Source organism: Adiantum capillus-veneris, chromosome 5 (assembly GCF_014529385.1).
Source record: "Adiantum capillus-veneris isolate H3 chromosome 5, ASM1452938v2, whole genome shotgun sequence".
NCBI lineage: Eukaryota > Viridiplantae > Streptophyta > Polypodiopsida > Polypodiales > Pteridaceae > Adiantum > Adiantum capillus-veneris.
The window spans coordinates 29557306-29580325 of NC_140935.1; the positions used below are offsets into that span (position 1 = coordinate 29557306).

Sequence of the window (23020 nt, forward strand, 5' to 3'; positions counted from 1 at the left end):
AAATTTTGCAGCATCTGAAGATTCTGCTGAGGATGCCGTGAAAGAATGTCATGAAGCTCAATGAGCAGAAACTGCAAATATTTTGCTGAATCCATGAATTCCAAGTATTGGGTTCTTAATTGGCTTATGCCCTGTAAGACACTGCGGTGAAGATGGGAGCGCGCCCGATGCGCGATGAGTAAGGGTGGGAGTGGGTATTGAGTCTGGGTTGGAGGGCGAAGATACCTCAAATAAAATTTCAAAAAGCTCTGTCTGCTCTTTTGTCGGACCGGTATGCTTTCAGAAAAGCACACGCCTGATGCTCTGATACCATTGTCACAAGACGGGCACCACGTGCCAATAGAAAAGAACAAACTGAACAGACTTTTAGCACTTCAATAACAACTAAACTGAGAGAGAGAGATGACACGCAACACGGAAAGGCGAAATTCCACCCCAGAGAGTAAAGGCCCCAAACCTTGGCGCCCCTCTCGGTATTTCTATATATTGCATCAACACAGTACAAGCTGGTACTCGAGACTCTGCACCTTCTCCAGGAAGCATGCCAGAGAATGAGCCCTAGCTTCATATTTAAAGGCCCTTGGCCTAAAAAGCAATTACAGTGAAAAGGCTTCAAACTTAAAAGCATCTGGTCCAAAAGCAAAGCCAGAAATTAGCCAACGTAAATCACGGAAATCCGTACAGCTTGCCACGTCATCAGTCAACACAAAACGCGGAAATCCATACAGCTTGCCACATCATCATGTCATCGCAAATTTCGGAAATATGCCTGCTGCCCTTAGGGTTAGGGTTTCTAGAATTAGGGTTTACAGGTTTTAGGGTTAGGGTTTCCAAAATTAGGGTTTCAGCAGTTGTGGTTTCTGACAGAAATTAGGGTTAGGGTTTTTGCTCTCGGGCAGCAACGTCATTTGTAAGTTGGCTCCATTCTTTAGGCTTTGACACGCCAGCAGTTTGTTACAGAGACCCTCCCACTCCCTTGTAATTTGAAGTTGCAGATTAATACAAAACTAAATACCGAAAGGGGCGCCAGTCTTTGAGGCGAATATCTCTAGGCATAGAATTCCGCTGGGCCGTGTCGAATCAATTGTGAATTGGGAACTGTTTTGAAGTGAATTCCTGTCGTGTAGCGGTAGAATCTTGACTTGGAGTGTCTATGTCTATTACACTAACACACTAGGACATTCTTGCGTGATTAAAGAGTTCATGCCGGGAGCGAAACGAGACACCTCGATAGGAGTTGTTGGAATAGCTTCTAGGCGAGAGTCCTCTTTACAAGAGAGTCACTAACCACATCATGGATTGACCATTCACATGACCATAACATTTAAAGAGAGATTCATCAAGGTGCTCCTCGGTGTGCTTTCCGGATTAATCAAGGTGCTGACAGAAGATGTGGATTCTTTGGTTGCTTTCTTAGGACAATCTTTTTTTACATGACCCTTAGTGTGACATTGATAGCATCTTCCTTCTTTGCCATAAGCAGCTCTTTCTTCCAGAGTTAACCATCCCCTTGAGATTCCTTGAGCAGATTTTCATCAGGCGTCAACTTAGGCTTATCTTGAGATTTAGTCTTTCCCTTAGATTCATTGTGAGAGTTCTGTGCTCTAGGTGTGGAGGAAGATTGAGAAGAAGAGTTACCGTTATGCTTACCATTGGTCTTACCGTTCTTACCATTCGGTGGGTTGTGAGGGTTTTGAGAGGTACTTTGAGACGACTTGGTCTCCTTAGGCTTGCCTTTGTTGTGCTTCATTTCTTGGGCGAGAGCTATCTCCACTGCGGTATTGTAGTCCGTAAGGTTGAAGACTTGCACATCGAACTTGATGTACTCATCCAACCCAAAAAGGAAAGCCTCCTTTCATTCGGCATCCGAATTGCACAATTGGATGCCAATCTGCAAAATACGATTAGAAAAAGACATAACAGGACTGCCATTTTGCTTAAGACCATGCCAATCTTCTTTGAACCGATCAAGGTACCGCGGCAGCATGAAGCGAGCCTTGAGCTTGTCTTGGAAGTCGGCCCAACTGAGAGAAAGGGGTACGCTATCCGTGGCATTCTCAAGGTGCTCCGCCAACTGTGACTCTGCCAAGCTTGATACCAATTAATGGCATCATACATGGCAGCAGTCAAAACTTTACTGTTGCTTGTTTTCTTGTTGGTCGCAAAGTAAGCATTACATTGATGCAACCAAGAATGAATCACAGAAGCATCCATCTTACCATCATACTTACTAAAGTTAACATCTCAGTGAATGGATTGTTGTAGTCGTCACCTCTACCTGTGCTATGGAATGATTCACCGGCCTCCTTGAGTGGCTTAGTCTTCGGGGTGAGTACTTGTAGGATCAACTCCTGTAGGTGTTGGTCCCACTTTTCTTCGGCCGCTATGCGTTGAGCCTTGCGTGCTTGCTCACGCTCGAGCTCCATAGCTGGCCTTCTTTCCCTTCTTTTTTCGGCCGCTATGCGTTGAGCTTCGCGTGCTTGCTCACGCTCAAGCTCCATAGTTGCCCTTGTTTCTTCATGGTCTCAATCCATGGTGGCGCATTGTGCCTCTTGTTGTAGCATCATCTCCATCATCATCTTGACCAAAGCCTCCATAGGGTTTGGTGCAATCCGTGGAGTAGATGGGGATGGGGGAGGATCGGGGAACAATCCTCCTGGTGTAGAAACTTCGTCAACTCCAACTCCACTCTCATCACCTTCACACAAAGTATGACCATGTATTGAGTTCTTGGGTACTTTGAGTTCTTGAGGTTCTTGGCTTGCAAGATACGTTTAAGAAGGCTTTTCTCTTACCCAAGCTCAACTCCTTCGTGCAGGTGTACCCCTTGGCGGCCTTGCACTCACACCAAGATTGCTTTTTCTCACCTCACGTCAATTGGCTTGCCGCTAAGTGCAAGGTCCGCTCTCAATGAGTGGAAAAGATGAACGAGGGGAGGCTGGACAAGCTCTTCTTTTTTGGGTTACCCACCACTCTTCAAAAACACAGAGTAGGGATTGACACGCCCAAGTGGTCTTGGGTTATGTGCGACCACAACAAGCAAAAAAAATTTCTGTGGTTCTTTGTGCTTCTCTCCTTGAGTGATGATACTGAACATTACCAAAGAGCTCTGATACCAACGTAATGTGCAGCGGAAGAGAATGGTGGTGTAAGCTTAGGATGAGTGATCAGCGAGTGCTCAAGGTTCCTTTTACTTAGAGGAAGGGAGAGCCTTCCTTAATGAGAGAGCAATGACCAAAACAAGAGAGTGGAAACTGTGAGAGAATAGTGCTGAGAGAGAGAGAGAGAGAGAGAGAGAGAGAGAGAGAGAGAGAGAGAGAGAGAGAGAGAGAGAGAATGAAATGCTATATTAACGTCTTCAGAAGGCCAAAATGACCTATGAGACCACAAAGTTACAACATGGTGGAATGTCTGGGTACAAAAAGATGAAAAGTGGGGTGCTGAAAAAAATACCAAAAATCCCCACCTACTAGATGGTAAGTTTGGGGGGGGGGGGGGGGGGGGGGGGGGGGGGGGCGGGGGGCTCATACAATATCTGATACAAAGGCTGATACAGGACAGAGATAGAAGTGATACAAGGGCAGATATAAGAGTGAGCATGATATACAATTCTCATCAGGATCATAAGAAGTCCATCATCAGTTGCTAGCAGATCTCATCAATCTCCTCCATGGTCAGTAGTCTGACTGTGCGTCGTGCATATCGGGCCAGGGTGATCTGAATCTGTTGCTGTAGTCTCCGCCGATGCTATATAGTCCTCCTCAGCTATGGGCGCTTGGATCTCCACACACACACACACACACACACACACACACACACACACACACACACACACAGAGAGAGAGAGAGAGAGAGAGAGAGAGAGAGAGAGAGAGAGAGAGAGAGAGAGAGAGAGAGAGAGAGAGATGAATGAAATGAAATGATTATTAACGTCTTCAAAAGGCCAAAATGACCTATGAGACCATCATATACAAAGTGGTGAATCTAATACAATGTCTGAAGTACAAGTACAAAAAGTACTGAATGTAAAAAATGAAAACTGAAAATGAAGTGTGAAATGTGAAAATGTAGAATAGGCCCTCAATGATAATCTGGGTGTCGTGCTAGAATGCCTCTGATCCTCTGCTGGAGTCTCTGTCGATGGAGTGTGCTCCTGTGTCTCGGTCGTGGTCGTCTTGATCTCCCGAGCTCAGTCGCCCTGTCAATGAGGGTGCCTCTGGTATGAATGCGGGTACAACCCTGTGCTGGTGGTTGGTCTCCTGGCTCCCTCGATCCAAAGAAATCTGTGATCTGTCTCTGTGACTGTCGTACTCCATGTCTCCTCAGCAGACTATCTCTATGTCGGTGTAGCTCAAGTAGATATAAGCCAAGGCATCTCTGATCGTGATACCTCATGACTCTATCTAGGGGTCCAAAACCCTCCCTGAATAAGCAATGGAAGTGCCCTCGTATCTCATAATACACAGTGCAGTGGCATATGTAGTGTAGCTCTGTCTCTGGCTCTCTACCGCATAGTTGGCATAACTTAGACTTCGGTGGTATCCCTCTGAATCTACCCGTCTCTATCTCCAGCTGGTGTGAGGATGTGCGAATCTGACCAATAACACATCGCAGACCATGAGACAAATGAGTGTCCATGTAGCTCGGACGAGTCACAAACCCATCTCCCGAAAGTTGGAGAAGATGCTCTTTGTAGAAAGCCATCTTCGTGCCCAACTCTTGCATCGGCTCTACCCATGTCCTCCTGGTGTCCAACTGAATAAGATCCTGACGAATGAGTCTAGTGATCTCCGTCCGTGTGACTGGCAGGGAGGGTGCATCTAGGGAATATTGAAAAGGAGTCAATCTATCCATGCTGAGACCATGCCTCTGAAACCATGAGGTCATCTGTGCATACCAACATGATGCGTCTCCCTACATCGCTAATTGTCTAGAGGACTCAAGAGCCAATCTAGTATATCTGCCTCTATGTGTATACCATAGACTGTGCATAAAGGACACTGATCTGGTAAGAGCCTCAATCTCTATAGGAGGGGCGGCTACCTCCGCTCGAATAATCGCATGTGGTACTGAGGCCTTGGCTCTAATCATCCGGGATATCATAAATACCAAGGGTCTCTCCATGTTCCTCCAACTGTCATGATTCACAGATGGTCCCCAAACCTGGACCCCATAAAGCATAGCTGAAGCAACCAAAGTATCAAAGAGCCATAGCTTTGTTCGTGGTTCTTGAAACTGAACCTGCGAACACATCCTCTCTAGCCCTCTCAATGCCGCATAAGCTCTGGACAGTCTAGTCTCTGCTGCTCTCCTCAGAGTAAACCTCGGTCCCGTGAATACCACCCCCAGATATGTATATTCATCTGTGTACTCCACAGTGTCCTCACCATATACGAGTGTAGGTGCCGATCTCTTGACCCACTGTGGTGTGGTGTTAAACACCATAACCTTGGTTTTACCAAGGTTCACAGATAGTCCACTATCCTTTGCAAAGTTGTGCAATGCATCCAACTGTCTCTGCATGCCCTCTGGCGACTCTGATATCAACACAATATCATCAGCATATAATAATAAAGGGATCCATGTCCCTGCTAGCTGAGCGCCTCTGTCACCCTCTCTGTCAATGTAGTTAGAGACCTCATCTACATACATACCAAAAAGTGTAGGGGACAAAGGACACCCATGTTTCACTCCAATAGTGGAATGAACAATGTCAGAAATCCCCTCAAGAGTGCGTACCTGGCCAGTCACTGAGCCATATAAAGCCATGATCCCCCATATGATCTCTGTGGGTACTCCCAACTTCAGTAGCCTGTGCATCAATCTGGCCCTCGGCACTGTGTCAAATGCTTTGCGGAAGTCCACAAAGCAACAATACATCCGTCTCCCATGTGCCCGACCCTCCTCAATAATGGCTCAGAGTGTAAGAATATGGTCCAAAGTGGAGAAACCCCTCTTGAATCCAGCCTGTCCTGCTGCTCGTATGCCCTCATTTTCTGCCCATTTACTCAGTTGCTGTTCAAGAATGGATGCATACAACCCTGCCAATGTGTGCCCTATCATAATAGTACGGTAGTTCCCTGCACAGTGGGGTTCCCTGCCTTGAAGAGAGGTACAATAGTAGATAATCTCCAGGACTTGGGTAGTCCCTCACACATGACACAGTTAAACAACCGCGCAAGAACCTTTGACAGTAAATCTCTAGCATGTATCAAGTGCTCTGCCACCAAACCATCATGATCATATGCTCTCCTAGTCCTCATCCTGTCAATGGCGTTCTTCACCATCTCAATGGTAAAGAAGGTACTAGTGGCTGGACATGGCTCTAGAGGGTCTGGTAATGGTGGTTGCCCAGGTACTGTATATAATGATGCTGCATACTGACCCCAAATCTCGGGAGAAGTAATCAGTGAAGGAGGTGAGTGCTCATGGAAGAGACTCCAGGCCTCACCTGAATCTCGACTCAAAAAGAGCTGATACAAATCACGTTCCATCTGGGCTAAAAAGGCCCGCTTCTTCCGTCGCACTAAACGCCGAAGGGCGATCCGAGACTGTCTATATGTAATGACTCCAATTATAAGCTCGCTCTGAATCTGAACTCTTATCTCTCTACACTCCTCATCATACCAACTATTCTGAGGCATATTCCCATAACGTCTTCTCTGATCTAATTGAGTGTGTGGGTATGCCTCTGCTGTTGCCCCATGCAAGATCTCCGTCAATAAAGTGGTGATCTCCTCCACGGTATATACAGGCTCGGCTGCCCATGTTGGGTTAAAGGCCTAATGCCGCCCTCTTTGTACATTTAACAATGTATAAAGTCATATTTTCAGCTTTGGCTATGTTCACATTTGAACATGGCCTAAGGTCATTTTTTAAGACCTTTTAAAAGGTCCAAAGTTAATAAAGGGAACAAGTGAGGCCTCAAGAACCTCACTAGCGAATTCCCCCAAATCATACGAGCCTCTCTCTCTCTCTCTCTCTGTGTATTTTCAATTTCCATCGCCACCTCTCTCTCCCTCTTTTGCCGATGCTCAGTGTGCACATACCTGCACTCTTTCACCTTCTCTTCCACCTGGTGAAGCCCACCTGCTTCAACAACTGGTATCAGAGCCAGATTAGGGTTTTAGAAGCTTTGCGCAGGTGGCTGGACAGCATGCAAAAGGCTTCTCTCACGTCAAATTTCCGCTTTCATCGCGAAGCCCCTTGCTTCCGGTGTCACCTAGGGTGATTAGGGTTCCCAAAACAGCTTAAAATAGGTTGAAATTAGGTCAAAACAGGTAAAAACTAGAAAATTACAGGTCAAAACAGCAAAACGCAGGTGTTCTAAATCGATTCCCGTGAATGCCCCTTGCTTTTCCCACTCAAAACAGGTCCATTTGATGCAAATTGATGCGCCAAATCAGTAAATTTGCAGAAAATTCAGAATTGGACTGTTTTTATGTACACAAATTGAGGTTTATGTACGCCTTTTGTGGGTTTATGCAAGTACGCATTGGGGATACTTGTTAATTTCTGAAATTTTCAGCACATTGTATGCAACGTGCGGTACATTGTGATCACTGGAAATTTTCAGATTTTGTGTAGACACTTTCTGTTGCATTTTTATCCGTGCAAATGGCCTCTACTTCCTCGTCGTCTGATGCCAAGAGCTTGATGGAAATCAAGCGATTTGATGGTACAGGTTTCGACCTATGGCAGGACAGGATACAGGGGATTTTGTTCCTCAAGGATTGTGAGGACGTCCTTTTGGCTGTAAAGCCTAAGGATATGCCGGATGAGGATTGGGCCAAGCTCGACAAGAGGGCAAAGGCCTACATCAAAATGGCTGTGACCGATGACATTCTGGTGGACATAAAGGGCTTGGACAGTGCACATGCAATTTGGCATAAGTTGAAGGCCACTTATGAGAATTCCACTCCTGTGAATCAGGTGCATTTGATGCGCAAACTAGTGAACATGATGCTTGACGAAGCTAAGTCGGCTTCTGAGTACTTAAGTGCTTTCACCAGTGTTATGAGTCAGCTACAGGATACTGGGCTTCAACCTTTTGATGACAAGTTGAAAGCCATATTTTTGTTGATGACTTTGCCAGACTCTTGGGAAACGCTTGTGGTTTCTTTGAGTAATAGCCCCAACCTCACATATGATAAAGTGTGAGGCTCCATCTTAAATGAGGAAATTAGACGCAAGTCTAGTGGTGGGGAAGGTGGCAGTTCTGCTTACAATGTGAGAGGCAGAAGTCAGAAGCAAAATACAGGTACCAAGACTCAAAACAAGAGCAAAAGCAAGTCTAGGGATAAGGATGTGACTTGTTATCAGTGTGGCAGAAAAGGCCATAAGAAGCCAGATTGCAGGTATTTCAAGAAAGAGCAGGAAAGAAAGAAGGAATCACAGGAGAAGAAGAAGACAGAGGATAAGAAAGGGGAAAAATCAGCAGGTACCTCCTCCAAGGATTCGGAGATTGTCAATGTATCCTCTAGTGTGGTTATCACAGAGTTATCCGACAGTGAAGAGATCTTGGTTGCAGCTTCATGCCCCTCAGATTTTGTTGTGGCAAATGCAGAAGACATGCTTATCTCACGTAGAGATGTCATTGATGCATTGCTAAGTGCAAATGATGGCCTTACACAGTCTTGGATAGTAGACTCGGGTGCCTCATTTCATGTGACTCCATCTGTGGAGTGTTTTGCTTCTTATCATGCAGGCAAGTATGGCAAGGTTTACCTTGGTCCTTGGGGATAACCATGCTTGTGACATTGAAGGAATGGGCACTGTGCGCTTGGCATTAAACAATGGCCAAGAGTTTATGCTTAAAGATGTCAGGTATGTATCAGGCATCAAGAAGAGTCTATTGTCTGTTGGCCAGATGGATGCACAGGGTTATACAACCATTTTTGCTGGGGGTTCATGGAAGTTGCTTAAGGGATCAATGCTCAGTGTCAGGGGATGCAAGAGTGGTACATTGTACTATTTACATGGCAAAGCTTCGCCTGGAAAGTTTCTTGCAATGGCTGAAGTTGCTTCTCATTTGGAGTATGGCACAAAAGACTTGGCCATATGAGCCAGAAGGGACTTGATGTGCTCTCCTCTTTGAAGAGGGTTGATGTAAAGGGCACCAAGTTAGATTTTTTGTAATGACTGTTTGTATGGTAAACAGAAGAAGTCTTCTTATTATTCTGGTGTCTCGTGCAAAGCTAATGCTCTTGATTTAATTCACTCTGATGTATGTACAATGCCTGTTAAGTCTTTTGGTGGTGCATTATACTTTGTTACATTCATTGATGATTGCATTGGGAAAGGCTGGGCATATTTGTTAAAGAATAAGAGTGAGACATTTAATGCATTTAAGAGGTTTCATGCTTTTGTGAGCACGCAAAAGGGTAGTAAGCTTAAATGTCTGAGATCTGACAATGGGGGGGAGTACACGTTTGCTTAATTTCAGCGTTATTACGAAGAATATGGGATTAAAAGGGAGTTGACAGCCCCTTATAATCCATCTTCTAATGGTGTGGCTGAGAGGTATAACCGTACTTTATGTGAGAGAGTGCGTTGCATGTTGGCCACGGCTAATCTCCCTCATGGGTTTTGGGGAGAGGCTTTGAAAACTGCAGTTCATGTATGCAATCGCTCTCCTAACAGAACGCTGAAAAATGACATTCCAGAGGAGGTTTGGTCTGGCAAACCTGCCTCTTATGATCATTTGAGAGTGTTTGGCTGCGAGGCTTTTGTCCATGTTCGTAATGACTTGAGGACAAAGATAGATGCCAAGTCCATCCAAGGACTCTTCCTAGGTTATGGGGAAGAGGGTGAAATGGGCTACAGGATATGGTTGCCTCAGTTGTTGACAGATGAGGGTGAGTCTCTTACATATAAAGAGGCAAAATCATGTGAGTTAAGCAGTAAGTGGGAGCTTGCGATGCAAGAGGAAATCAAATCTTTGCATGCAAACAATACTTGGGATCTTGTGCCATTGCCTAAAGGAAGAAAGGCTCTTCCTAACAAATGGGTTTACAAGGTCAAATGTGTCGATGGAAAGCCCAAGTATAAAGCAAGGTTAGTTGCCAAAGGGTATGCACAGAAAGAGGGGATTGACTTTCAAGAGATCTTTTCTCCTGTTGTAAAGCTTACGACATTGCGTGTCCTTTTTGCTCTCGCTGCAGTGCTTGACTTAGAATTGAATCAAATGGATGTAAAAACAACTTTTCTTCATGGTGACATTGAAGAAGACATCTACATGAAGCAACCTGAGGGTTTTGTAGTTCTTGATAGAAAGGAACTTGTATGCAAACTAAGAAGGGCACTGTATGGTTTGAGGCAGTCATCACGTTAGTGGTACAATAAGTTTGATACTTTTATGCTGTCTCAAGGCTTTAAACGCAGCCATTCAGACCATTGTTTGTATACAAAGAAGGATAATGATGGAAGTCCTATAATCCTTGTGCTATATGTAGATGATATGTTGATGGCTGGGAAGCATAAGTCTACCATTGATGCTCTTAAACGTCAGCTAAATTTAGCTTTTGCAATGAAGGATTTAGGTGATGCTGAGCACATCTTGGGCATGAGAATCAAGAGAGATAGAAAGCTGAAATTGCTCTTCTTATCTCAAGAAAAGTACATTGCTAAAGTACTTGACAGGTTTAACATGGCTGAAGCTAAGTCACTTGGAGTACCTTTACCTCCACACACAAAACTTAGCAAAGTCAATTGCCCAAAGAATGACGTGGTAGTGAATGCTATGAAGGGAATCCCTTATGCATCAGCTTGTGGTTCTCTTATGTATGCTATGGTTGCCACTCGTCCTGACATTGCCCATGCGGTGGGAGTTGTTAGTAGATACATGTCTAATCCCGGCAAAGCACATTGGGAAGCTGTGAAATGCATTCTGAGATACTTGTCAGGTACACAATCTAGGTGTATATGCTATGGCAAAAGTGACCTGAAGTTGTAGGGCTATTGTGATGCAGATATGGCAGGTGACTTGGATACCAGGAAGTCCACTAGTGGCTATGTGTTTGCTATTGCTGGTGGTGCTGTCTCTTGGTGTTCACGATTGCAGAAAATTGTGGCATTGAGTACTACTGAGGCTGAATATATTTCAGCCACTGAGGCTTCTAAAGAGGCCATATGGTTGGGCAGACTTGTCAAAGAGCTTGGAATGCCTGCTAGTACTCCTGTCTTGGGATGTGATAGCCAGAGTGCTGTCTATTTGGCCAAGAATGCCATGTTTCATGCACGGACAAAGCACATTGATGTGCGATACCACTTCATACGACAGGTATTGGAGGATGGTGTAGTCACCTTGACTAAGATTCACACACATGATAACCCTGCAGATGTTCTCACCAAGAGCCTTGCTAAAGCTCAGCATGAGCATTGCATGCAGATGGTGGGAGTTGGATAACTTAAAGGCGCCACTTATGCCTTTAAGTGGGAGGTTGTTGGGTTAAAGGCCTAATGCTGCCCTCTTTGTACATTTAACAGTGTATAAAGTCATATTTTCAGCTTTGGCTATGTTCACATTTGAACATGGCCTAAGGTCATTTTTTAAGACCTTTTAAAAGGTCCAAAGTTAATAAAGGGAACAAGTGAGGCCTCAAGAACCTCACTAGCGAATTTTCCCAAATCGTACGAGCCTCTCTCTCTCTCTGTGTATTTTCGATTTCCATCACCACCTCTCTCTCCCTCTTTCGCCTATGCTCAGTGTGCACAAACCTGCACTCTTTCACCTTCTCTTCCACCTGGTGAAGCCCACGTGCTTCAACAGCCCACATCCGTCTGTAAATCTCCTCCACATAAACTAAGTCCGTCTTTGGTGTAAAAGTATACCGCGTGTGTGCAATCCTCCGTGGTGTCTGAGAGGCACTATACCGGAAAGAGACTGAAAAAGTCAGGAGAGCATGGTCCACTGCTACTCCAACAGGTCTAGGACCCACACTGAGATCCTGAATATTAAAGATGAAACTCGGTGAAGTCATGACATAGTCCATTGTATTGGCCTCATGTCTGTGTGGAAAGCATGTGAATCCCCCAGACGAAGGAAAAATCTCTAGACCATTAAGTATGGCAAAACCATGCGTAGTCGTCATCTCCATGAGATATCTCCCATACTCTGTGTGCTCTCTATCCTGTGATTGTCTATCAAGCCCGATCTCCGATATATCCATCTCTCTAAGCATCTCCTCCGAGGTATCATAAAATACCGTTTGGAAGTTGGCTGTCTTGGCATTAAAGTCTCCCAAGAGAATGATATCTCCATCTCTAGGGAACTCCCATATGCCATCATCAAGTATAGAGAAAGGGGATTGCCCTTTAGGTGAGGTATAGACTGATGTGCTAGGGGGAAAGTAACATATAGCAATGTATAAGAATCTGCCTGTCTCGGCTCTCAGTCTCACCCACATGTATCTCGCCTGGTCCTCTCTCCGGACAATCTGTAATAGCGGCTGCAACTCCTCCTTGAATAAGATTGCTACCCCTCCTGAACCTCGACTCCCATGCTGGGATCTAGTGTCTGGCCGACAAGTTGTCTCCTATAAATAACTAGTCACACTTGGCATCAACTTTCCAGATTTCTGATGTGTCTCTGAGTAAAAGACAATGTCTCTATCTCTGAAGCTATCCTCAAAGGCACCCACATCCAGCCTATATGATCCATTACAATTCCATGCCGCCATCCGGAGTGTGGTCCCATATGTCTCGCACCGTCATGTTGTGCGTCTTTCCAAAACCACTACTTTCCCTCCTCTATTAAAGGCAATTTTTCCCTTCTCCCTTGCTGCCTTGATTTCTGGCATCAACTTCTTCCCCTTCGCGTAGAGTTTTCACTTGCTCCTTGATTTCTTTGAGCTCCTTTAACATCGAGGGCTGATTTCCCCCCTCCGTTTTGGGCATAATTTTGCAAGCTGCAAGTTCCCCTTTAAGCTCTTCAATCACTGCATCTTTTTCCTTCATGCACTTTTCCACATTGGTTTTCCAAGATTCAAAGCTTGCAATTGCCTCATCCAGCTTTTTCTGCATAATACATTCCATTACATTCACTTCTACCCGCATTAGAGTTGCATCTCCCCTTTCACAGATAGATACATCTCATCATGCTTACCAAGCATCGCTTTATCCAATTCTTTCCTCATATCTGCATACATAGAATTCTTATAACTCTCTGCGTTTGCGTACATCTCTTTCCTGATGTCATCTCTCATAAAGCTGAGCTCCGATTTAATCATCACTTGAACCCTCTCCATCATTAAATCATCTTGGACTCTGACGGTTTTCCCTGCCTGCAGAGAGCTTGGCAAGAGTATACTATCTTTGTTCCTCCGCTTGAATGTCGCTTTCATTTTTTGTGGGGTGGTGAAGCCACTTGCATCACCATCCTCGGCTGGTTGGTCCATCCGAGAGAGAAGATCAAAGCGAGCACTGAGTAAAGGCCCTCACCAGAAGAGGTCTTGCCTTTGCCCTGGTCACCAAGCCCTCGCCCTCTTCCTGGCTGACTGCTCTCGTCCTTGCCCTCACCCTCACCCTGGCTGGCTGGCCTCGTCCTCGCCCTCGCCCTGGCTCGACCTGGCTGGTCTCTGCCCTCTCCCTCACCCTGGCTGGTCTCTGCCCTCTCCCTCACCCTGGCTGGCTGCCTTCTCCCTGGCTGACTCGTCCTGGCTGGCTCGTCGTCGCCCTTGGCTCTTCTCGCCCTCGCCCTTGGTAGGTAGCTCGCCCTTGCCCTTGGCAGGCAGTAGGCAGCTCGCCCTCGTCCTTCAGAGGTCAAGGCCCTCGCCCTCGCCCTTGGCAGGCAGCTCGCCCTCGCCCTTGGCAAGTAGCTCGCCCTTGACACAGGACCATGAGCTCGCCCTCGACCAGGAGCTCGCCCCTTGCCCAAGACCAGCAGCTCTCGCCCAGGACCAGCAGCTCTGGCAAGGGGAGCCGTACGAGCTGCACGCCGCGAACCCGAGAGAGAGAGAGACACAACACCAGATGGGGTCCCATACCCCCCTCCAAGGGCCCCCCTCTCTATTGCTAGAGAGGTATTTGCTTTAGTTTGCACAAGTCTGGTACAATGGTTCTAAATGCTGTGGTACTTGACGACGACGATGTCGGCGACGAGGTCGAGGCTAAGGGCTGATTCTGTTGAAAACTGAAAACGCTAGCGATGCTGTCACAATCTTGGTCACCTCCACGATGAGAATCCAACACGACACATGAGAGAATCACTTAAAATACTTCACAACTTTAAATTCACAGTTCAATTTGGTCGACATGGCGTGGCGTAGTTCCGTGCCCAGAGAGATTGGCCCCAAAGACTGGCGCCCCTTTTTGTATTTTTTTTATATTAATGCTTGATCAAAGTACAACTCCCGCAGGTCCTCGGCTCTTAGACTCTGCTTCCAGATACCCAGAAGAGTGAGGTCCTAAGGGTCTATTTATTCTTACAAGGGATGCCAAAAGCAGAGCCCCAAAAGTTGTAACTCAAAAGCAAAAATAGCCCCAAAGCAATAAGCTTTAAAAGCATTCAACTCCTAAAAGCATATGGCCTAATAACTGCCCAAAAAGCTGACAGCGCAAAATACGGAATTCCGTACAGCATGCCACGTCACCAGCTGTCAGCGCAAATCGCGGAAGGCCGTACAATCTGCAATGTCAGCAGTCAATGCAATTTCCGGAGGTTCGTAGTGTTGTCCCGCCATGTCAGCAGTTATCCTACCCTACAGTGTGTGTCCGGACAGTACTACCACATCATCACTTTGTGATAGATGCTGATGGAATTTGGATCATGCGGCGAAGCTAATGAGGTGATTTGTCGCCGGTGATGCCGATGATGGCTGAAAACTTGAAAACGCTGGCTGAATTGTGGGGTGAAAACTGAAAACGCGGACCTTGTCGCCATGGGATGACTGACTGCGGCGAGGCAAGGCTGATCTGATGAGAAAATGCTAGAGAGCTTGTGGACTGTGAAAACTGCTTGGCCACTGTGCTCCTGTGTCTGCTTTTTGTCTTTTGCCTTCTCCAAGCGCCCCATGGGCTTCATATAAAGGTGCAAACTCTTGGGTCGAGCAGTCTGGCTGAATTCCCACGATTTGGAATGCCACAAGTCACTTCAATAATAAAGCGACTATAAGAGGTGGTTCATATGCAGTTTGAGAAACTAGATTCATGCGGTAAAAAATGCTCATGCTGGGTACTGAGTAATGATGCTAGTGATCATGGGTTGTGCAATCAAAGGGTATGCATCCTGGACATGCACGTCCTGCATATAGGCTCACAAAGGTGTGAGAACACTTCCTAGGCTACCTAAACCCTAGAAGTAGGTACAACTTGTCCACATGCACATAGGGTTAGATGTGCGCGTGACAAGGGATCTTCCTCACATGGCACAGAGAAAGTTCCTTCAAACTCTTCAAGAAGAGGACGTGTTGTTTAGAGCTCAATTGCTTAGTTGTATGGAAATTTTTTAGCAATTGGTCAAGAATCCAAGGATGCAGGAGTTCTTAGAGGCTCCTAGACAAGGTTTACCGGCCATAGTTACCTGGAACGGGAACGAGGAACGGGAACAGGAGGGTCCGGAACGGGACGGGAACGGGGAGGAGGAGGTGGGAGCGGAACGGGAACGGGGCCGGAACGGTCCACCTAGAGTAAGGCTTGAATTACCTCCATTCAGCTTAGTCCCAAATAAACTCCTAAACAACCCCAAATATGCCCCCTAACTTGCCCTCAAACTGCACCAAATATGTTCCCCGAACAGCCCCAAATCTGCCCCCAAAAGCCCACTTTTTTTCCCCCAAATGCCTACTTTTGCCCGTTCCGTCCAGCGTTTTGCCGTTCCGCCTCGTTCCCCCCATTCCGGAACACCGCTGGAACACCGTTCCAGTTACACCCCGTTCCGGAACGGCGTTCCATTCCCATCTCTGTTTCGGGAACGGGACTCGTCTAGAACGCCGTTTCGGAACGTTTGGGCTGGTTCCCCCCTCGTTCCCTGTTACACTGTTACCGGCTCCGTCACACGGCATGAGTGAGCCTTGGCAAGAAAAGGAGATTTCCCATGCATAGGGGTCTCTTGATGCTCGAGGGAAAGCCCATGTGATCGAGCAACCAACAGTGTCCATTAATCCAAAGCAATTTGCTTTACCTTGACAAGATCTATTTGTGAATGGTCAAGGGAGTAATGAAGAGGCTATGCGTTAGACCCTTCCGTTACCTTCATATCGTGGCTATTTGGAAGGTGGTTCAGTGTTTCAAGCTATGGTTGGACCTTCCACAGGTTTGCAAGGTTTATGCTAGGAAATGTGCTTGCAACAATGCAACCAGGCATGGTTAACCCTATTTATGGGAACATAGGTGTCCAACCAGGTTTCCAGGGTGCCTATGGTCATTTTCGAATGCCTGGAACACAGTTTGGTATGGCCAGTTTTTCACAACCATATGCCCAAAATGCAGAGATGATAGGTAAAATAGGCGATGCGAGTGTTGGCATGGTCAATTCCAGAGCACCACTTTTACGGGCACCTGTTTATGACAATTTGACTTTTTTGAGTGAGCCTAAGGATTGCAAGGAAGGTGGGCAAGTAGTGAAGTTGAAACTTTCAGGGAACTGAGGACTAATTGAAGGCTTTGACCTTCATACAACAAGTTGATGGAGCTTAGGTTGGAGGAAACTTCTTAGAGTCTTCAAAGATACGCAAGGCTGCCACTTTCTTGAAAGAAAATGGACTTTGGTGGTGGACCACATTGTTGAATCAGGGTCAATGGGTCCAGTTCAAAGAGCTTTTTGCACGTGCGTGGCTTACAAACACTTTTGAGGTGGATGTGATGACAACATGGCACGAGGTAAATGCGGCTAATTGTGCGAATCTTGAAGATTACAATAAGAAGTTCTGGGCGGCTTTGTTGCCAATAAGCTCCTACAAGTTTCTGCCATTGTTCGAACAGATTGAGAAGTAATGTTATGGATTGCCCAAGGGAATCGGGGACTATTGGACCAAGACTATTGTCATGAATATGACGCAGTTGATTGAGAATGGCCAGTAATCTGTCGAAAGGAAATTCCGATGGATTTAATGGAAACAAGAGAGGGTCCTAGGGCAAAGAGTTTTTAGTTAAGGGGAATGCTGCAGTAAAGCCTTCTGTGCCTCCCACAAAGAAACCCTCCACTGATGTAGGTGACATGTCCAAGAAGCAGTCTAAACCTACTTGTGGGTGAGGGCAAGGACAAAGGCATTTTTTTTGCAAATCTTATGAAGAAAGGAAAGCTGTAAGAGGCCAAGAAATGCTTCATTTGTGAAGGAGGGACATTTTGCGAATGAATGCCCACAAAGGAAGTCACATGATAAGGAGGACAAGTTAGAGCATAAAGGAAAGAAACCAAAGCCCAACATAGGACTTGTCCCAAATTTGGTTGGTGATCAACCAAACATAGATGCCATGGAATTGTACAGAGCTTGGGGCAAAGTTAGGGACCAAATAGTCCTCGTTTTCTTTGATCTAGGAGCGCGTGCAAATTTCATATCACTAGAATTGGCGTCAAAATTATTCATGTAGAGGAGATGGGTATGACAGGTGAGGTATGTTTTGCATGCCCAGGACATTTACAGGCTTGTTACTCCCATTTTGGGGAAGCAATCAAGTCATGGCTAGACGGGGTACGTATGGAGCTTGCTAAAGTGAAAGCAATCAAGTCATGGCCAGATTTGAAATCCATACATGACATTCGGAGCTTTCTAATCTTATGTTCCCATACAGGAGGTTTTTCCGAAGTTTTACTGAGATTGCTTCTCCATTCATGCACTACAAGGGAAAGAAGTTACTTTCAAGTGGATAGCCAAGGAAATTTTAGCCTTTAAACACTTGAAAGAAAAAGCTAATTTTGTATCTGGTAATCACTTTGCGAGAAGGGCATCACATAACTGCACGTAAGGGAGAGAGCAGTGTGTAGTGTGCAGGTCATCACTCCTAGCACCACACCGCACAGAGTGGAAAGAAAGCGCTCCATAGCTCTCAACCTGTGACAATTCTTGTAAAATGAGCCTCCCAGCTTAAAAATCAGTGCTACCTCTTCATGCATGAGGAAAGTGTATTAAAATGCGCCACTTGGCACGATTACACGCATTTTCCCGTTTCGGGGTTGCCGCCTAAAAATCTCTCGATCGGTTGCCCAGTTGACTTAACGACAAAGTTGTAAAATGTTCCCCTTGTCATTCCGAAGGTAATGACGCGAACAAGGCCCAAAATAGCAGTTTCCTAATTTTTAGGAGATGCTTCCGTTGGGCTCCCACTGGTCTTCTGACCATCTATCCTTATTGGGACCGCATCCAAAACAATGTGGCCCAATTGTCGGGTATTTTCCTTTAGTGGTCCCACCTTGACTTTGTGCCTTTATTGAGTTCACTTCCTAGTGTCCACCAAAACTTGCTAAGTGCGACGGAGGGACCTACATGACCTTGGACTGAGCCTAGACATCCTCTTACGATACGAATTCCAGTGCCGACCAACTTCCCGTCTGCGGGTGAAACTACCGTTCACATTGGCCATACAATGTCCGGCCATTTGCAACTTCAAAAAGAGGGTCTAAAAAATAAAACAAAAATCATTGGAAAGAAACCAATAACTAAGGTTAGCAATTGCCACGTCCATGTGACATAGTTAATAGTTGCCACGTCCTTGTGACAAACCCCCCTCTTGAAATCGCAAGCGTCCTCGATTGCATACCATAAATACACGCCACTGATGATCTTGTGTTGTTAGCACTCTTTTATCATCGCATGTATCCGCAAGATGCTGAGATGTAAATGGGTACTTGATGCAGATGCTTGGTAATGCAAGGATGCTGAGGGTATTGCGGTAGGTGCTTGGTACTTGAGAGGCTAAGTGCTGAGGGTACTTGTTTCCGAGGACACGGAGGTCCTGATGATCCCTAGGTTGAGCTAGGCAGGAGCCAAGCCAAAACGCAAGGGGTTCTAGATGCTGGGTTTTTGCATCGACGACGACGACGACGACTTGTATTGCGGTGCTGCTGTGGTGCTAATGGGTAATGCTGGAGATGCTTCGTACTGCGACGAGGAGGAGGAGGCTGTTGGCTGATTTGCTATCTATGAGATGGCGATGGCTGAAAAACTGAAAATGCTGGTCCTGATGGCTGATCTGAAAACGCTGCTCATCCGCAAGGCTGATCGCCGAATTCAGGGTGTTTAGGGCTGAAAAACGCTGGTGGGAGAGGCTTAGGGAAAATGCCAAGGCTGGCTGAAAACACTCATGGCTGTTGGGTACTACTAAGAAGAGGGTGCTGTCAATACTACTTTGTCTTCTGCCTCTTTTGCCTTGTCTAGTGCCCCAAAGGGCTTCTTTTATACGTCTTTTAGCCATTTGCCCTACCGACTTTTGATAAATGTCATGTCAAAGTCACTTATTAATAAATGACTTAAGTGATTGTTCATATGCCTATATGCTTAAGTGACTTAACTGTGCAAGTGAGGGTATGTTGCGTGGACATGCACGTCCTGCTAGAGGCTCACAAGGGTGCTAGACTAGGTCGTAAGCTAAGACTACGACTGACGCACAATTGTAGCAGAAGCTTGTCCACGTAGCGCAATTGCAATGCGCACGTGACACCTGGTGTCTGCTTAAATGGCTCGATATCGACCGATCTCAATCTCGAACTGATGTGATGATGTTTGAATCTGTCCAATAGCACATCGTAATCCATAGGACTAGTAAGTGTCCAGGTGGGCAAGCCTAGATAAGAACCCATCCTTTGTAAACTCGAGAAAATGTTCTCTATATGTAGTCATCTTCGTGCCCAGCTCCTCTATAGGTTGTATCCATGTCCTTTGGGTATCCAACTGAAACAGACCTCCCTTCATGTCGGAGAGAGAGAGGGTGCATCTAGAGAATAGTGAAAGGGGGGGAGCCATAGAGAAACCATGTAGCTCAAACCATTATGCCATCTGTGCATACCAACATGATGTATCTCCTTGTGCTGTGATCTCGTAAGGACCTCAACCACCAAAGGAGGGGCAGCCAGCTCTACTGCGATGATCGCATGGGGAATTGAGGCCTTAGCCTTGATCATCGTGGAGATCATGGAGATAAGTGGCCTCTCCATGTCTCGCCACCCATCTGTACGTCCATGCTGACGACTATGATGATCTTCCGAGGGTCCCCATATCTGTACTCCATATAGCATAGCTGAGGCAACTAGAGTATCAAAAAAGCCATAGCTTGGTGCGAGGCTCCTAGAACTGAATGTGTGAACACATCCTCTCCAAACCCCCCAATGCTGCATATGCTCTAGTTAGTCTAGTCTCTGCGGCTCTCCTCATGGAGAAAATCGGGCCACTAAAAACCACTCCAAGGTAAGTATACATATCCATATACTCCACTCGGTCCTGTCCTTTAGTAAAAGTAGGTGCTGATCGCCTAACCCATTGTGCTGTAGTATTGAATACCATAGCCTTGGTCTTCACAAGGTTAACACACATACCAGAGAAAAACTTACCTTGGTAAGAGTCGGGAGACAGACATTACATGGGGTTGAAGAAACATAACGTTTATAAGAACCCATCATAGAAAGGCAAACTTGCAAAGGTATCGCTTGATGATCAAAATTTTTATGAGATTCTAGGATGTACTTTACCTCGGCCGGCACCTGTATCTCAACTCCACTGTGACTGATCCTCCTGTTTTCTCTATTCCACCGACATCTATGAGATCTCTACCTTCTTATGCGCCCTTTATTTTGTACCTGATCTTAAGGTTTTTCTTCCCCCAGTTTTTCCTTCTATGGCTTCTTCTCCAGAGTCATCTTTGATGGGAGGAGTTTTTGGCACCATGGAAAATGAAAACCCTATTCCGTCTCTCTTCCTTCTGTTGTAATCGGCATTCAGTGGCAAGGTGGTAGAATCACTGCAATAATCACCGAATTGAACTGAAATAGCAAACACTTGAACTTACGTCACACTGTGGAAAGGAGACATGGAATGGCAGAGTTCTACTCTCGGTAGCATTGGCCCCCAAGTCAGGGGCCCCTTTCGTTTACAATTGCTAGGGAGTCGTTCTCTATCGTGCACCCATGCACTGGTCTGCCAAAGAGAACCCCATGTCATACTGATAAAGGAGGTGAAGCCCAAAAAGTAAAAAGCTACAGAATCTTGCTCCCAAAAGCAAGCACTGCTAAAAAAATGGCGCTCCAAAAATCTTTGCAAGTCAATGCTTTCAAGCTGGCGCTGTAAAAGCAAATCCGCACTACCACATGGCTTCCTTCTTTTCCCGCCTTGAAGTCTGCTGTAAAACGTGGTACAATTTCCGGGATGCTGTACGGTCATTGTAAAAATGACGGACCTTAAGGACAAACCTTAAAGAGCACCCCTAGGTTTGGGTCCTCTGAAACATCTTGGCAGGGAGGCCTCTGAAACATTTCTAAACGTCTCAGTTTTGAAATGTATTGCAACAATGGAGAGAGGACAGGTGCAGGCAATGGTTTACTGCTACTTGTAAGCACACAAAATCAGAGATTTTGGTTTTCTCTTCCACCTGTGAGTATGCTTGATGGTCGTGTATTGTTTTCGACAGCAACATAGAATGGTTTTACTGAACTTTAGTGCTCCGTTGCCCTTGGTATCTAGTTGACAGTTAGTTTTTCTATCTTATGTTGTTCCTGGATTAATCTTTGGTAGTATTTGTGTGCAGATTTATCTTCATCTCCTGAATTGCTTCAAAAGCTTTTATCAGTCCTACAGAGCGGAGATGATTTTGATTGCCCAATTTGCCTCTCACCCCCTACTTTGGCTGTTATCACAAAGTGCTCACATGTTTTCTGCCGCAAATGCATAGAGAAAACTCTAATGCAGGACAAGGAGAAGTGTCCCATGTGTCGAGTTGCACTGACAGCGTCAGATCTGTTTGCAGCGCCACCAGCAGTAGAAACAAGAGAGGTCACAGAGCCAGAAACGCAACAGCAAGAGTGGAGTGCGAAGATACGGGCGCTCGTGGCATTGCTTTTAGAGGTCAGGAAGAACGACCCAAATGTCAAATCTGTTGTTTTCTCGCAGTTTGCAGGAATGTTGAACCTTGTGCAAGCACCTTTAGAGGCAGCGGGCTTCAAATATGTTCGTATTGATGGTAGTATGTCTCTGAAGAAGAGAGAGGCTGCTTTAAAAGCTTTTCAAGCGAAGGGTCCTGATAGCCCAAACATAATCCTGTTGAGTCTGAAGGCAGCAGGTGTTGGGCTAAACCTTGTTGCTGCTTCACAAGTGTACATGCTCGATCCTTGGTGGAACCCTGCCATTGAAGAGCAGGCTATGGACCGTGTGCATCGGCTGGGCCAAACACGAGATGTCGAAATTGTAAGACTGATTGTTCGGGACAGCATTGAGGAGCGCATTTTAGAGCTGCAAGAGAAGAAGAGAAATCTTGCTTCTTCAGCTTTTGGTAAGTCCACCGACCAGATGCGCAAAACACGCATTCAAGATGTACAGCATTTAATGCAGATGTGAGAAATTGAGCTTGCTAGTTTGGCTGTTGACTGGCAAAAGAGGATAAGTGAATAGTAGTGTGAAGTAGCTGTGAAAATTGAGCTTGCTAGTTTGGTGGCGGATTGGCAACCGAGAAAAAGTATGAAGTCCTAGCTTAGACAGTAGTTCTTGATTATCTTTGCTCTAGGGTTTTGATGTGCTAACATCGAATGTAATTGTATAGTCGAAGGGTTTAGTTCGGGCATTTGCAGGTTAGACCAGACAAGATTGTTGTTTTTGAATACACGAGGATTACGGTGATAGCTCCGCATCTCTCTCTCTCTCTCTCTCTCTCTCTCTGAGCATGAGAGAGACAGAGCCTACGAGCAATCATGTGATGAGCACGAGGAAAAGATGCAGCTTGTGGTGAGAGAGAGAGGGGCACAGAGCCTGTGAGCAATCATGTGATGAGCACGAGGAAAAGACGTATCTTGTGTCTCTCTACACAAAATACATCTTTTCCTCGTGCTCATCACATGATTGCTCACAGGTTCTCTCTCTCATGCTCAGAGAGAGAGAGAGAG

General features: G+C 45.9%; 1 protein-coding gene across 1 annotated transcript in view; it reads left to right on the forward strand.

The window, feature by feature from the left end:
• LOC147457070 (DNA/RNA helicase protein) overlaps window positions 1–22576 on the forward strand; it is an 84677-nt gene extending 62101 nt beyond the window's left edge. Inside the window, exon 3 of the mRNA XM_086512093.1 lies at window positions 21673–22576. Coding sequence (XP_086368219.1) covers window positions 21673–22478 — 806 coding nt within the window. The 3' untranslated portion in view covers window positions 22479–22576. The remainder of the gene's footprint in view (window positions 1–21672) is intronic.
• Window positions 22577–23020: the final 444 nt, after the last annotated feature.